The sequence below is a fragment of the Elgaria multicarinata genome, chromosome 22 (assembly GCF_023053635.1).
Source record: "Elgaria multicarinata webbii isolate HBS135686 ecotype San Diego chromosome 22, rElgMul1.1.pri, whole genome shotgun sequence".
NCBI classification, from domain to species: domain Eukaryota; kingdom Metazoa; phylum Chordata; class Lepidosauria; order Squamata; family Anguidae; genus Elgaria; species Elgaria multicarinata.
The window spans coordinates 4,721,098-4,733,500 of record NC_086192.1 but is presented as its reverse complement, the minus strand read 5'-3'; the positions used below and the strand labels follow the sequence as shown (position 1 = coordinate 4,733,500).

The window sequence follows — 12,403 nt, the reverse complement described above, 5'->3', positions numbered from 1 at the left end:
GTGTTGCAGAACCTTAGTCTGTCTAAACAATGCATAGGATTGCATCCTATAAGGGCTTGCGATTCCAGTTGAGCCTTGGATTTCTGAGCTCCAGTGTGTTGCTTTCTCCAGGGTTGTTCATGGCCCTGCCTCCTTAGCCTAGCTCCTTAGCCCTGCCTCCTGGTTTGTCCTTCAGTCCAGGGGTCCCCAACCCCCGGGCCGGTACCGGTCCGTGGCCTGTTAGGAACCGGGCCGCGTTCTCAATGACAACAATGCAATTTCTGCAGTACGACAATGGAATCAGTTGCCTGGTGAGGTTGTGGGCTCTCCCACACTAGAGGCCTTCAAGAGGCAGCTGGACAACCATCTGTCAGGGATGCTTTAGGGTGGATTCCTGTATTGAGCAGGAGGTTGGACTCGATGGCCTTGTAGGCCTTGTAGGCCCCTTCCAACTCTGCTATGCTATGATTCTATGATTGACAACAACCAGAATGAGATTACGGAGTAGACTGGACATAAGCAACACACTTTGGGTGTCACTGTCTCCCATCACCCCCGGATGGGACCGTCTAGTTCAGCCTTCCTCAACCTGGGGCGCTCCAGATGTGTTGGACTGCATCTCCCAGAATGCCCCAGCCTGGGGCATTCTGGGAGTTGTAGTCCAACACATCTGAAGCGCCCCAGGTTGAGGAAGGCTGGTCTAGTTGCAGGAAAACAAGCTCAAGGCTCCCACTGATTCTGCATTATGGTGAGTTGTATAATTATTTCATTATATATTACAATGTAATAATAATAGAAATAAAGTGGACAATAAATGTAATGTGCTTGAATCATCCCAAAACCATCCCCTCAACACACACACACACACACACCGGTCCGTGGAAAAATTGTCTTCCACAAAACTGGTGCCAAAAAGGTTGTGGACTGCTGTTTAGTCCACTCCTGACTTACTTTTCAGTCCTCGCTAGTAGCTCGTCCCACGATTCCTGGCTTCCCTCAGACTGCTGCCCAAGGCCTAGCCCTGACATATATTACTAGTAGCGAGTGCCATTTAATGCCCAGCTTCAAGGACATCTTATCTGTTCACTGCTTCTGAAGCGTTACAAGATAATGGCTAAATGCAATTCGTGTGTGGCAGTGGAATTCTATGGGCAGAAGGATGCACCGAAAATCCAGAATCCGTGTATGTGAGAGGGTGCAGGTAAGGAAGTTCTCCAGGCCTTAACTTCCAGATGACGTCATCCAAGACATCACAAGACCTGGAGCTTAGAACTCAAACAGACCCAATTTAAACTGAGCCCAAATCAGCTCCTTTTAGTCCCGTTCTGATCGGCGTTTGGGGCAGTGCACGTCCAACACTGAACTGCACTGCTGTTTTGCTGCTCCTGCAAGTCTCTGAGTGGGACTGTTCATTTGTTCCTTGCAGAAATATCCTGTCGATGGATCAGTGGTGTTTCATGATTGATCACAAACCAAACTGAGTGTGTCATAGAATCATAGAATAGCAGAGTCCAGCCCCCTGCTCAGTGCAGGAGTCCTCCCTACAGCATCCCTGACAGATGGTTGTCCAGCTGCCTCTTGAAGGCCTCTAGTGTGGGAGAGCCCACCACCTCCCTAGGTAACTGATTCCATTGTCGTACTGCTCTAACAGTCAGGAAGTTTTTCCTGATGTCCAGCCGGAATCTGGCTTCCTGTAACTTGAGCCCGTTATTCCATGTCCTGCACTCTGGGAGGATCGAGAAGAGATCCTGGCCCTCCTCTGTGTGACAACCTTTTAAGTATTTGAAGAGTGCTATCATGTCTCCCCTCAACCTTCTCTTCTCTAGGCTAAACATGCCCAGTTCTTTCAGTCTCTCCTCATGGAGCTTTGTTTCCAGACCCCTGATCATCCTGGTTGCCCTCCTCTGAACACGCTCCAGCTGGTCTGTGTCCTTCTTGAATTGTGGAGCCCAGAACTGGACGCAATACTGACCAGGGCCGAATAGAGAGGAACCAGGACCTCACGTGATTTGGAAGCTATACTTCTATTAATGCAGCCCAAAATAGCATTTGCCTTTCTTGCAGCCATATCGCACTGTTGGCTCATATTCAGCTTGTGATCTACAACAATTCCAAGATCCTTCTCATTTGTAGTATTGCTGAGCCAAGTATCCCCCATCTTGTAACTGTGCATCTCAGGTCTGGAGTATTAATATCTGAAGCAGGGGTGTGGAGTTTTATCTTCCAGGAGCTTCAGCAAGAATGAGCTGGGGTGGTGGTGAAATCAGAAGCAAGCATTTCCTGCATGTGTTTATGTAGGATGGAAGATGAGCCAAATTCTCTCTTGGAGGTTAATAAATGACTCATTCCAGCATTGTTAACAGCATTTCTCTTCCTGTAAAACCTGCGTCTAAAAATATTGGGATGACAACGACCTGGAGGGCTTGGCCAGTCTGTTTGATAAAACCTCACAGAACACAACAGTGTGTTGGAGGTGATCCAAATATGTAGAAGAAACACGTGTACAGTCTCCCCACAACAGTGCCACTTTGATATGCAAGTGATGGAGTCTCACGTTGCTCTCCAAAAAACAAACAAAAAAACCCTTCATGTGGAAAGCTAGCTTGTCAAGGAGAAGTATTTTAGCCTAGCTTTTTCCCTGATATTTCCACATGCAGGGAATTTGTTCTCTTCTCCAAGCTAAACAGGCCCAGTTCTTTCAGTCTCTCTTCATAGGGCTTTGTTTCCAGACCCCTGATCATCCTGGTTGCCCTCCTCTGAACACGCTCCAGCTGGTCTGCATCCTTCTTGAATTGTGGAGCCCAGAACTGGACGCAACACTGACCACGGCCGAATAGAGAGGAACCAGGACCTCACGTGATTTGGAAGCTATACTTCTATTAATGCAGCCCAAAATAGCATTTGCCGTTCTTGCAGCCATATCGCACTGTTGGCTCATATTCAGCTTGCGATCTACAACAATTCCAAGATCTTTCTTGTTTCTGAAAGGTTCTAACTGAAAGTCAAAGTGGATTCACTGTCCCACGGACATTGGAAGCACCAGGTTCCACTGCACTATGCTCCAACATTAAATATGAATACACTGCTAAATTTCCACATTCTCTTACCAAGGAAGGCTCCTGGAGGGCCTCTCCTCCTTATTTAATTAATTACATTTATCTCCCACTTTTTTCCTCCAAGGAACCCAAGGTGACGTACATAACCCTCCTCCTTTCCATTTTATCCTCACAACAACAACCCTGTGAGGTAGGCTGGGCTGAGAGTCTGTGATTGGCCCAAAGTCACCCAGTGGGTTTCTATAGCCGAGCGGGGACTAGAACCCAGATCTCCTGACTCCCAGTCCAACACCTTAGCCACTACACCACACTGGCTTCTTCACACTGAAGAAGCTGCTGGACCTGGTGCCCTCCAGATGTTTCAGACGTCAACTCCATCAGCCCCTGCCAATGGTCAGCAATGCTGGTGAAAAACATCTGGAACATACCAGATGTTGGGGGAGGCTGGTCTAGCAACTTTCCCCCAAACTTAACACTCCCCAAGTCTCCTAAGGGGGGGGGGCAGTGATTTACCAGGCACAAACGCTACAAAATAGGGACACAGATCTCAGAAGGTAAAAAGGGACAGAATTTTGCCTTTGCGCCCTTTTCTGCTCTATGATTATTTCCTTTGTATGCCCGTTTTCCTACAAGGAGGTCAGGGCACATTTGAGCCTGTCTGCAAGACTTCAGCTACAACTGAACTTGACTGTGGCCAGTCCATCAAAGGGCACGGAGTGGCATGGAGGTGGCCCATTTACTTCTTTAATTAGGACTCCGAACCCTTGATCTCTTTATACATTCGAGGCAGATAGACGGCAGCAGGAAAATTGAGCCTCCCCGCACCCTAACTGTTTGCTGGCTTGTTTGTCATTTAGGAACACACGCCTGCTTTGTCGGTATGATTGTGTAACCGCAAAACAAATACTTGGTCTGGTGGTTCCATAAAAAGAAACTGCAGCTGGGCAAAACTCCTTATGTAAGGGGCGGGGAAATAGATCCCCCCATTTCTTTGCAGAACAGTGGAAAGAAAATTGCCGCTCTTGCATCCAGTTTGTGGGGGAGGCGGCGGCGGCGGCAGAGGGCTGGAGACCTCCCGCTTGCAGGCTGAATATGGCCCACAGCGGCTGTCCGTTCTGCCCCCTCCCCAAGCGTCTTTCCCGGCCCCTGGGAGAGGAGAAAGGCCTTGCCCCTGAAGTGCAGCAGACTGGAGATAAGCCCTGTGCTGAGGCTGGGGAAATGGTGGGTCTCTGATCTGGCCCTAAGCTCTCCCCCCTGCTCAGGGCCAATAGAGGCTTCTTTGCATGCTGGAGGGGGCTGGGAGGCTTACAGCGCACAGTCAAACCATGGAATTCACTACCGCAAGACGTGGTGATGGCCACCAATTTGGATGGCTTTAAAAGGGGGTTGGATAACGTCCTAGAGGAGAAGGCTATCAATGGCTACTAGACCTCACGGAGATCTGCTACCTCCAGAGGCAGAATGTGTTTGCACACTGGTTGCTGGGGAACATGGGCGGGAGGGTGCTGTTGCACTTGTGTCCTGCTTGTGGGTCCCTGGTCGACAGCTGGTTGGGCACTGTGTGAACAGAGTGCTGGACTAGACGGGCCCTTGGCCTGATTCAGCATGGCTGTTCTTGTGTTAATGGACTCATCTACACCAAGCAGATATTCCGCTATGAAAGCGGTATGAAAGCAGTATAGAAAAGGCAGGAGCCACACTGCTGCTTTATAGTGGTATTGAAGTGAACTGACAACTGTCAGGACCCATGACACATACCATATACTGGTCTCATACCACTTTCAGAGTGGAATATCCTGCTTGGTGTAGATGTGTCCTGGGCCCCAACAGTTGTCAGTGCACTTCAGTACCACTCTAAAGCAGTAGTGTAGATCCTGCAGCGCACTTCAATATCACTCTAAAGCAGCAGTGTGGCTCCTGCCTTTTACATACCGCTTTCATTACTGCTTTCATGGTGGAATGTCCTGCTTGGTGTAGATCAGCCCCTTACCTCCAACCAGCAGCAGATCAGTTTCCCCAGCCCAGTGCTGAGAGAGGCTCCTTTTCTCAGCTCTGGGCCAGGAAAAGATTTTGTCCAATTTGCAATGGATCAGAACTAAGCTCTTTCCCCTCTTCAGCATTGAGAAAGGAAGTCTCTCTGGGTCATAGGCAGGGAAAATCCCCCTCCAAGCTAATAAGTATGAATTATCTGGGGAGGGTGTCTCTGTGTGCATATGTGGATGGTAGGAGTACGTGAATGTCAATGGGGCATGCATCTCTGTCTGAAAATGTGCGGGGAGTGCATGTCAGCAGTGGCTCCAACCACATTGGGTAGTGGTCCTACCCACCACTGGCATGTGGTTTCGCCATACTGGCATGTGGCCAGTTTGGCCACTGAGCTCATAATTGTTCCCCACCCAGTGGAGGCTGGTGGCTCCGATGTCAGTGGGGTGGTGAATCCGCTCCAGGTTTCAGTCAGACCCAGTCAGAACGCCTGGCGCAGAGCACATGAGGTAGCGCCGTTAGATTTCTGGTTCTGGTTCAGACTGAAGCCCGGAGCAGATTCACCACTCCACTGATGTCGTAGCCACCAGCCTCCACTGTCCCAGTCCTGAAGTTTTCAGATGAAATTTGGGCAGAGGAGGAGATGGGGGGGGGCAGGTGAGCATTTGCTCTTGATTCGGCTTTATTCCTTCTCTCCCACTAACAAGCTCCAACTGCAAGATGTCATTTTGAACCGTGGAGGGAAAGTGCCCCTTTGAACTTTCCCCTGCCTGCGGCTTTGCTTCCTAAATAACCCCCGGCTTCTTTTACCCGCTTGTTGTGGGTAAATATAAAAGCAAAAGTCTAGCCATGGCTCAATTGAGAACTGCTGCGATTAATTGTTGAAGCAACGTCTGTCTTCCCTGGGAGGCCTCCTAGGGCTGGAATTGCGGGACAATTGTGTCTTCTGGGAGCTCTCCTTGGTCCTGAAACTCTAAGAAGAGTTTATCTGGAAGTTCCTTCCCAATCCTGGACGACTCCGGATCAAGGCCCCTGCCTTTCAAGCTTTGTACAGCACTTCACTGGTTCATAGATCATAGAATAGCAGAGTTGGAAGGGACCTACAAGGCCATCGAGTCCAACCCCCTGCTCAATGCAGGAATCTACCCTAAAGCATCCCTGACAGATGCTTGTCCAGCTGCCTCTTGAATGCCTCTAGTGTGGGAGAGCCCACAACCTCTCTAGGTCACTGGTTCCATGGTTATACTGCTCTAACAGTCAGGAAGTTTTTCCTGATGTCCAGCTGGAATCTGGCTTCCTTTAACTTGAGCCCGTTATTCCGTGTCCTGCACTCTGGGAAGATCGAGAAGAGATCCTGGCCCTCCTCTGTGTTACAACCTTTCAAGTATTTGAAGAGTGCTATCCTGTCTCCCTCAATCTTCTCTTCTCCAGGCTAAACATGTCCAGTTCTTTCAGTCTCTCTTCATAGGGCTTTGTTTCCAGGAAACAGGACATGTGGCCATTTGAAACCACACACCTAGGATTTCCTGTTCCTGTATGGCAGTAACTTTGGATTCGGATGCATCCAAAGCAGCGTTTCTCAAACTTGCTCAACTCCTTCTAAACTTCCACTACTCTCTAAGCTTCCAGCTATATTCTTCTGTTCCACGGATGTCTGTAGAGAGCCTTTCATACAGTCAGGGGTATACAGCCCGCTACGGAAGGTGAGGCCGTGTGGATGGGGGTTAGCAAACTTGCATTGCCGTTAGAAAAAGAATAAAGCAGCAGAGTGCAAGCCATTCCCAGGTAAAACACCTGCAAAGATCTTTAGGACCTTGGGGTGCTCCTGGGAGAGGCTGCCATTGCTGCCTAGTAGTGAAGGGTAATTCCTGGGCAGTAGCCGAGGTGTGTCTCCGCCCTCTGCAGGATACCACCCCCCCCAACTGTGGAACAATCTCCCTGACGAGGCCCGCCTGTCGCCAACATTGTCTTCTTTTCATCGCCAGGTCAAGACTTTTCTTTCCCCCCAGGCATTTAGCAATATGTAATGACCGTGGGTCTGTTCTTTGGCTCTTAGTTTTTAAAGTTGTTATAGTGCTTTTAAATGTATGTGTATTTTGCTTGTTTTTGTGGTTTTTAATCTTTGTATATTGTTTTAAAGTGTTTTTATCTTATGTGAACCGCCCAGAGAGCTTCGGCTATGGGGCGGAATACAAATGCAATAAATAAATAAATAAATAAATAAATAAATAAATAAATAAATAATAGTGGAGAACTCCTTGGTAAGACCTGCGCCCCCTTTCCCCAACCAGATGTTTCGGGATTCAATTCCCACTAGCCCCAGCCAATAGGGCCAATGGTCAGGAATGCTGGGAGTTGTAGACTGGAGGTCAGCAAGTCGGGGAAGATGGGCATATACTAGCATCCGGCAGTGAGTAGTTTCAGGACCCAGCAGAGGTCTTAGGGAGCAGGTTCTAGCTAGCAGGCAGGGTAGAGCTCTGAAGACCCATGAGAGCTCTCAGGGACGGTATACAGTAACGTGATGGGGGCACCTGGGGGATGCTGAGATGGGATGCTGGGGCACTTTGGGGTTCTTCCATCCCTCCACAAAGCCACTGTGGGTCATTGAAGGCCGTTGCCATGGGGCACTGAGCCCACCCAGGCCTTGACTGATGGGAAAGGAAGGCAGCTCCTGCCTTAGACATGATAGCACTCTTCAAATACTTACAAGGTTGTCACACAGAGGAGGGCCAGGATCTCTTCTCGATCCTCCCAGAGTGCAGGACACGGAATAAGGGGCTCAAGTGACAGGAAGCCAGAATCCAGCTGGACATCAGGAAAAACTTCTTGACTGTTAGAGCAGTACGACAATGGAACCAGTGACCTAGGGAGGTGGTGGCCTCTCCCACACTAGAGGCCTTCAAGAGGCAGCTGGACAACCATCTGTCAGGTATGCTTTAGAGTGGATTCCTGCACTGAGTCGTTGGTTGGACTCGATGGCCTTGTAGGCCCCTTCCAACGCTGCTATTCTATGATTTTCAACCCTCCTTCCAGGCCCCTCTCTGCACTGCCTTGCCAATTGGATATCCGTGACCCATTTTCAACATACCCTTATTATTTGTGGAATTTCGTTTCTGGTTGATTTTTTTTAAAAAAATCCTTAAATTTGAGCACCACTTAACAAACGTAACGCCAGTTCTGCTGTTTCCTTTGTCTCTTCAGAACGTGCTACTGAAAGCAGGTTGGACGTGCAATTGCCCCGTTTGCCAAAACCGATACAAATGAGATCAAATGAGACCGAGCATTACAGAAATGGATTCTCTTTGGAGAGGAGACGCACGTACACAGGATTTTTAATGATGGCTTCTAAACACAATGCACTTTGTCCTCCCCCCCACCAGTCAAACCCCCACCCCCAATCTTGAATGCGGCAAAGGATTAACAAAAGATTAACAAAATGCCTGCACATTCTTTGTTTCCTCCATCTTCTGCCCTCCAAAAAGCCCTGGTTAAGATGGTGTTAATTGTGCATCCTGGCAGAAATCTATGTCTTAAAACGGCATGTGTTTAAATTGAATTCAGCCAGAGTGCAGTGAGCCTGGGCTGGGTTTATGGTTCAAAACACACAAGACAAATTCTCTTGTTTCTATTCAAAGTGCATCCAAAAGGGAACCTCTTGGAGAAATGATACCTAACTTGCCCTGACTTGCTTGTCTTTGAAATCTTTCTAGGATAACGCCATTCTCCACACTGACGGGGTGACCACACTTCGAATTCTGTGCACCATCCTGGTCACTGCCCCTCAAAAAGGATATTGGAAAACTGGGGGAAAGGGCAGAAAAAGGGGAAGTAAAATGATTGAGAGCCGTTCCCCTGTGAGGGATTTTCCCTTTAAAGATCACATGTATTTAGCTTGCCAGATCCTTTCTGCAACAAGCTGAGAATCAGAGAGTCGGCAGGACCCTCAAAGGTCCTCTAGTCCAACCCCAGCCAATATAAGAATTCCACAGCTACAACATCCCTGATAGGTAGTCATTCCAGCCCTGTGAAGGCTGGTGGCTCTGATGCCGGGTGTTTGTGTGTGATGAATCTGCTCTAGGTTTCAGTTAGAACCAGGCAGAACTCTAATGAACTCTCCAAGGTGTTTTTACCACTGCCAGACGTGGCTGCAGCTCCATGGGAGGTTGAGCTCCTTGGGCAAGCTGGGAGGAGTTCAATTCTGCTGAGGGAAAAGGTGCGTTAGTTCCCAGAACCATTGCTGTTTCTGTAGAGACACTGGCCATAGAAGGATTGAGCATGTGTTGTAATGTTCTTTTAAGATTAAGCATGTGCCTGCAGCATTGCTGAATAGTATTTAAGTACGTGGGGCTGCCTCTGAAGACGGTTTGGAAGCTGCAGCTTGTGCAAAATGCAGCGGCCAGATTGATAACCGGAACAAGGAGGTTTGAACATATAAGACCGATTCTGGCCCACTTGCATTGGCTGCCTATACGTTTCTGAGTCCAGTTCAAGGTGCTGGTTTTGACCTATAAAGCCTTGCAGAGCTTGGGACCACAATACCTGACGGAACGCCTCTCCCGACATGAATCTACCCGTACATTGCGCTCAACATCTAAGGTCCTCCTCCGAGTGCCTACTCCGAGGGAAGCTTGGAGGATGGCAACAAGGGAGAGGGCCTTTTCAGTGGTGGCCCCCCAATGATGGAATGATCTCCCTGACGAGGCTCGCCTGACGCCAACATTGTTATCTTTTCGGCGCCAGGTTAAGACCTTTCTCTTCCCCCAGGCAGTTAACAACATGGAGTGAGTTTGTTTGTTTCTAACTGACCCCAGAATAGCTGTTTTTACGAGGATACTGTTGTTTTTATGCTTCTTGTATTTTTAAATTTTGTATATTTGAATCATAGAATTATAGAATAGTAGAATTAGAAGGGGTCTGTAAGGCCATCGAGTTCATCCCCTGCTCAATGCAGGAATCCACCCTAAAGCATCCCTGACAGATGGTTGTCCAAGCCCACAACCACCCTAGGTCATTGGTTCCATTGTCGTACTGCTCTAACAGTCAGGAAGTTTTTCCTGATGTCCAGCCGGAATCTGGCTTCCTGTCACTTGAGCCATTACTGCACCCTTCCGTGTCCTGCACTCTGGGAGGATCGAGAACAGATCCTGTTTTTAATGTTTTAACAGTAAACATTAAAAACATTTGTTTTTAAACTTTTGTAAATTGCCCAGAGAGCTTCGGCTATGGGGCGGTATATAAATGCAATAAATAGATAAATAAATAAATAATCAAGGTTTGGTGGTTAGCTGTTCCTTGTAGGGAGAGTGTGCTGCTGCATTGCTTTGGACGCCATCCTACGGTGAAGGAATAAAGCTGTTTCGTTTGCATGTTGGAGGCTTCATTCTTTTGGATTCTTCTCCACAGTATCCCTTCTAAGAGGGAAACAAGGCCCACATTCCCCGCACACCTTATTTCCCAGTAAAACTGCAGGAAAACTGGCAGCAGGGGGATTACGGCTGCGGCACAGGTCCCAGCGGGGTCATTCTGGGTCAACATGCAGCCAAGATGTGGCCCGTGCGTCTTGTGCTGTCCAGGCCCTGCTCTATGGGTTCTAACCAGCCAGGACCATATGTGTCTTCCAATAGATCAGATGTAGGGTGACCCTATGAAAAGGAGGACCGGGCTCCTGTATCTTTAACAGTTGCACAGAAAAGGGAATTTCAGCAGGTGTCATTTGTATATATGGGGAACCTGGTGAAATTCCCTCTTCATCACAACAGTTAAAGTGCAGGAGCTATATTAGAGTGACCAGATTTAAAAGAGGGCAGGGCACCGGCAGCTTTAACTGTTGTGGAAAGGAAGGAAAGGAACCTCTCGTGCAAGCACTGAGTCATGACTGACTCTTGGAGGGACGCCAGGTTTCGCTGACGTTTTCTTGGCAGGCCTTATAGCGGGGTGGTTTGCCGTTGCCTTCCCCGGCTGTTATTACCTTTCCCCCAGCTAACTGGGTACTCATTTTACCGACCTCGGGAGGATGGAAGGCTGAGTTGACCCAAGCCAGCTGCCTGAAACCAGCTTCCGCTGGGATCGAACTCAGGCCGTGGGGAGAGTTTCAGCTGCAGAAACTGCTGCTTTACTGCTCTGCGCCACACGAGGCTCTTAACTGTTGTGATGCAGAGGAAATTTCACCAGGTTCCCCATATATACAAAGGACACCTGCTGAAATTCCCTTTTCAATACAACTGTTAAAGACACAGGAGCCCTGTCCTGCTTTTCATAGGGTCACCCTAATCAGATGGGAAGCAGGTTAGTAGGGTCTGACAGCAACACAAGGCCAGAACAAGCTAAGTTTGACCTTTCTGAAGCTACCTTTGCTGTTTTTCCCCTCGCCGCCACTGGCAAATTCAGCAGCATGGGGGGGGAGGGGGCACCAGGGATGGAGGGGGGCACATCTCTGCCCTAAAAGCAGCTTATGAGTGAATAAATCAATCAATAAATAAGGAACAACAAAGAATTTTCTAAATTTGGCTGCTGAAATGAAGGAGGTCGGGGGGAAACCCAGGAGCGCGTTCTTGTGTAAAAGGGCTGTGACCGCACTTCTGATACTGACAACATATTCCTGGGCTCAGCATGTGCTCAGAGGCACCCTGTCTACCCTCCTGAGCCCCTATTTTGCACTGGGCTCCTCGGGGTTCTGGTGGACCTTGGAGTTCTAAGTAAAAAACGGGATCCTCCAAGCCTGACATTTGACCCCCTCCTGCCTTCCAGCCTGCTGAGTGGCAGCACCTGGGACTCACCTGTGCAGTGCTTCTGCAAGCGGAGGATCTCCAGGTGCAAGTCATGGAGGAGTTCCATCTGCTCCTTCTTGAGGAAAGCGATGTGTCGCTGCACGCTTTGGATCTGGTGCTCCAGGGACAACGTCTCCATCTCAACGCTGTGAGCCGCCGGTGCCTAGAAGGGAATACAGGGCCGTGAATGAGCTTCCCCACTACTCAACCAGCCTGTAGAACCTCTTTCAACCTGAGAGCTGAATTCAATTTCAGAGGAGCTCTTGAGGGCCATACCCCACTGGAAAGCACCTTTAGAGTTTGGACTGAAACCCGGAGCAGATTCACTGCCCCACAGACATCGGAGCCACCAGTCTCCCACTGGGCCAAAGGCAAAAGGACACAGGGCCAAAATATTACAAATACCAGCATATTTCAGCTTAACACTCTTACTGTCACCCACTACATCTTAGGAGGCATTTTCACCTTTTCGAATGGGATGGTGCGTGATGGGATAAAGCAGGCAAAAGCCAGTGAACTGCTAAATAATCGCTGGCCATGGGAAATAGTGTCTGGCCATCTGGAGGATCCCGGAGTTCTGGACCGGGAGCCCAAAGTTCTGCACCCCCTGATGTAGAA

At 48.9% G+C, this 12,403-nt stretch overlaps 1 protein-coding gene across 1 annotated transcript in view; it reads right to left on the bottom strand.

Annotated features, from left to right (window-relative positions):
• The window catches only part of CCDC92B (coiled-coil domain containing 92B), a 35,843-nt gene extending 23,919 nt beyond the window's left edge, over positions 1–11,924 (bottom strand). Inside the window, exon 1 of the mRNA XM_063146845.1 lies at positions 11,795–11,924. Coding sequence (XP_063002915.1) covers positions 11,795–11,924 — 130 coding nt within the window. The remainder of the gene's footprint in view (positions 1–11,794) is intronic.
• Positions 11,925–12,403: the final 479 nt, after the last annotated feature.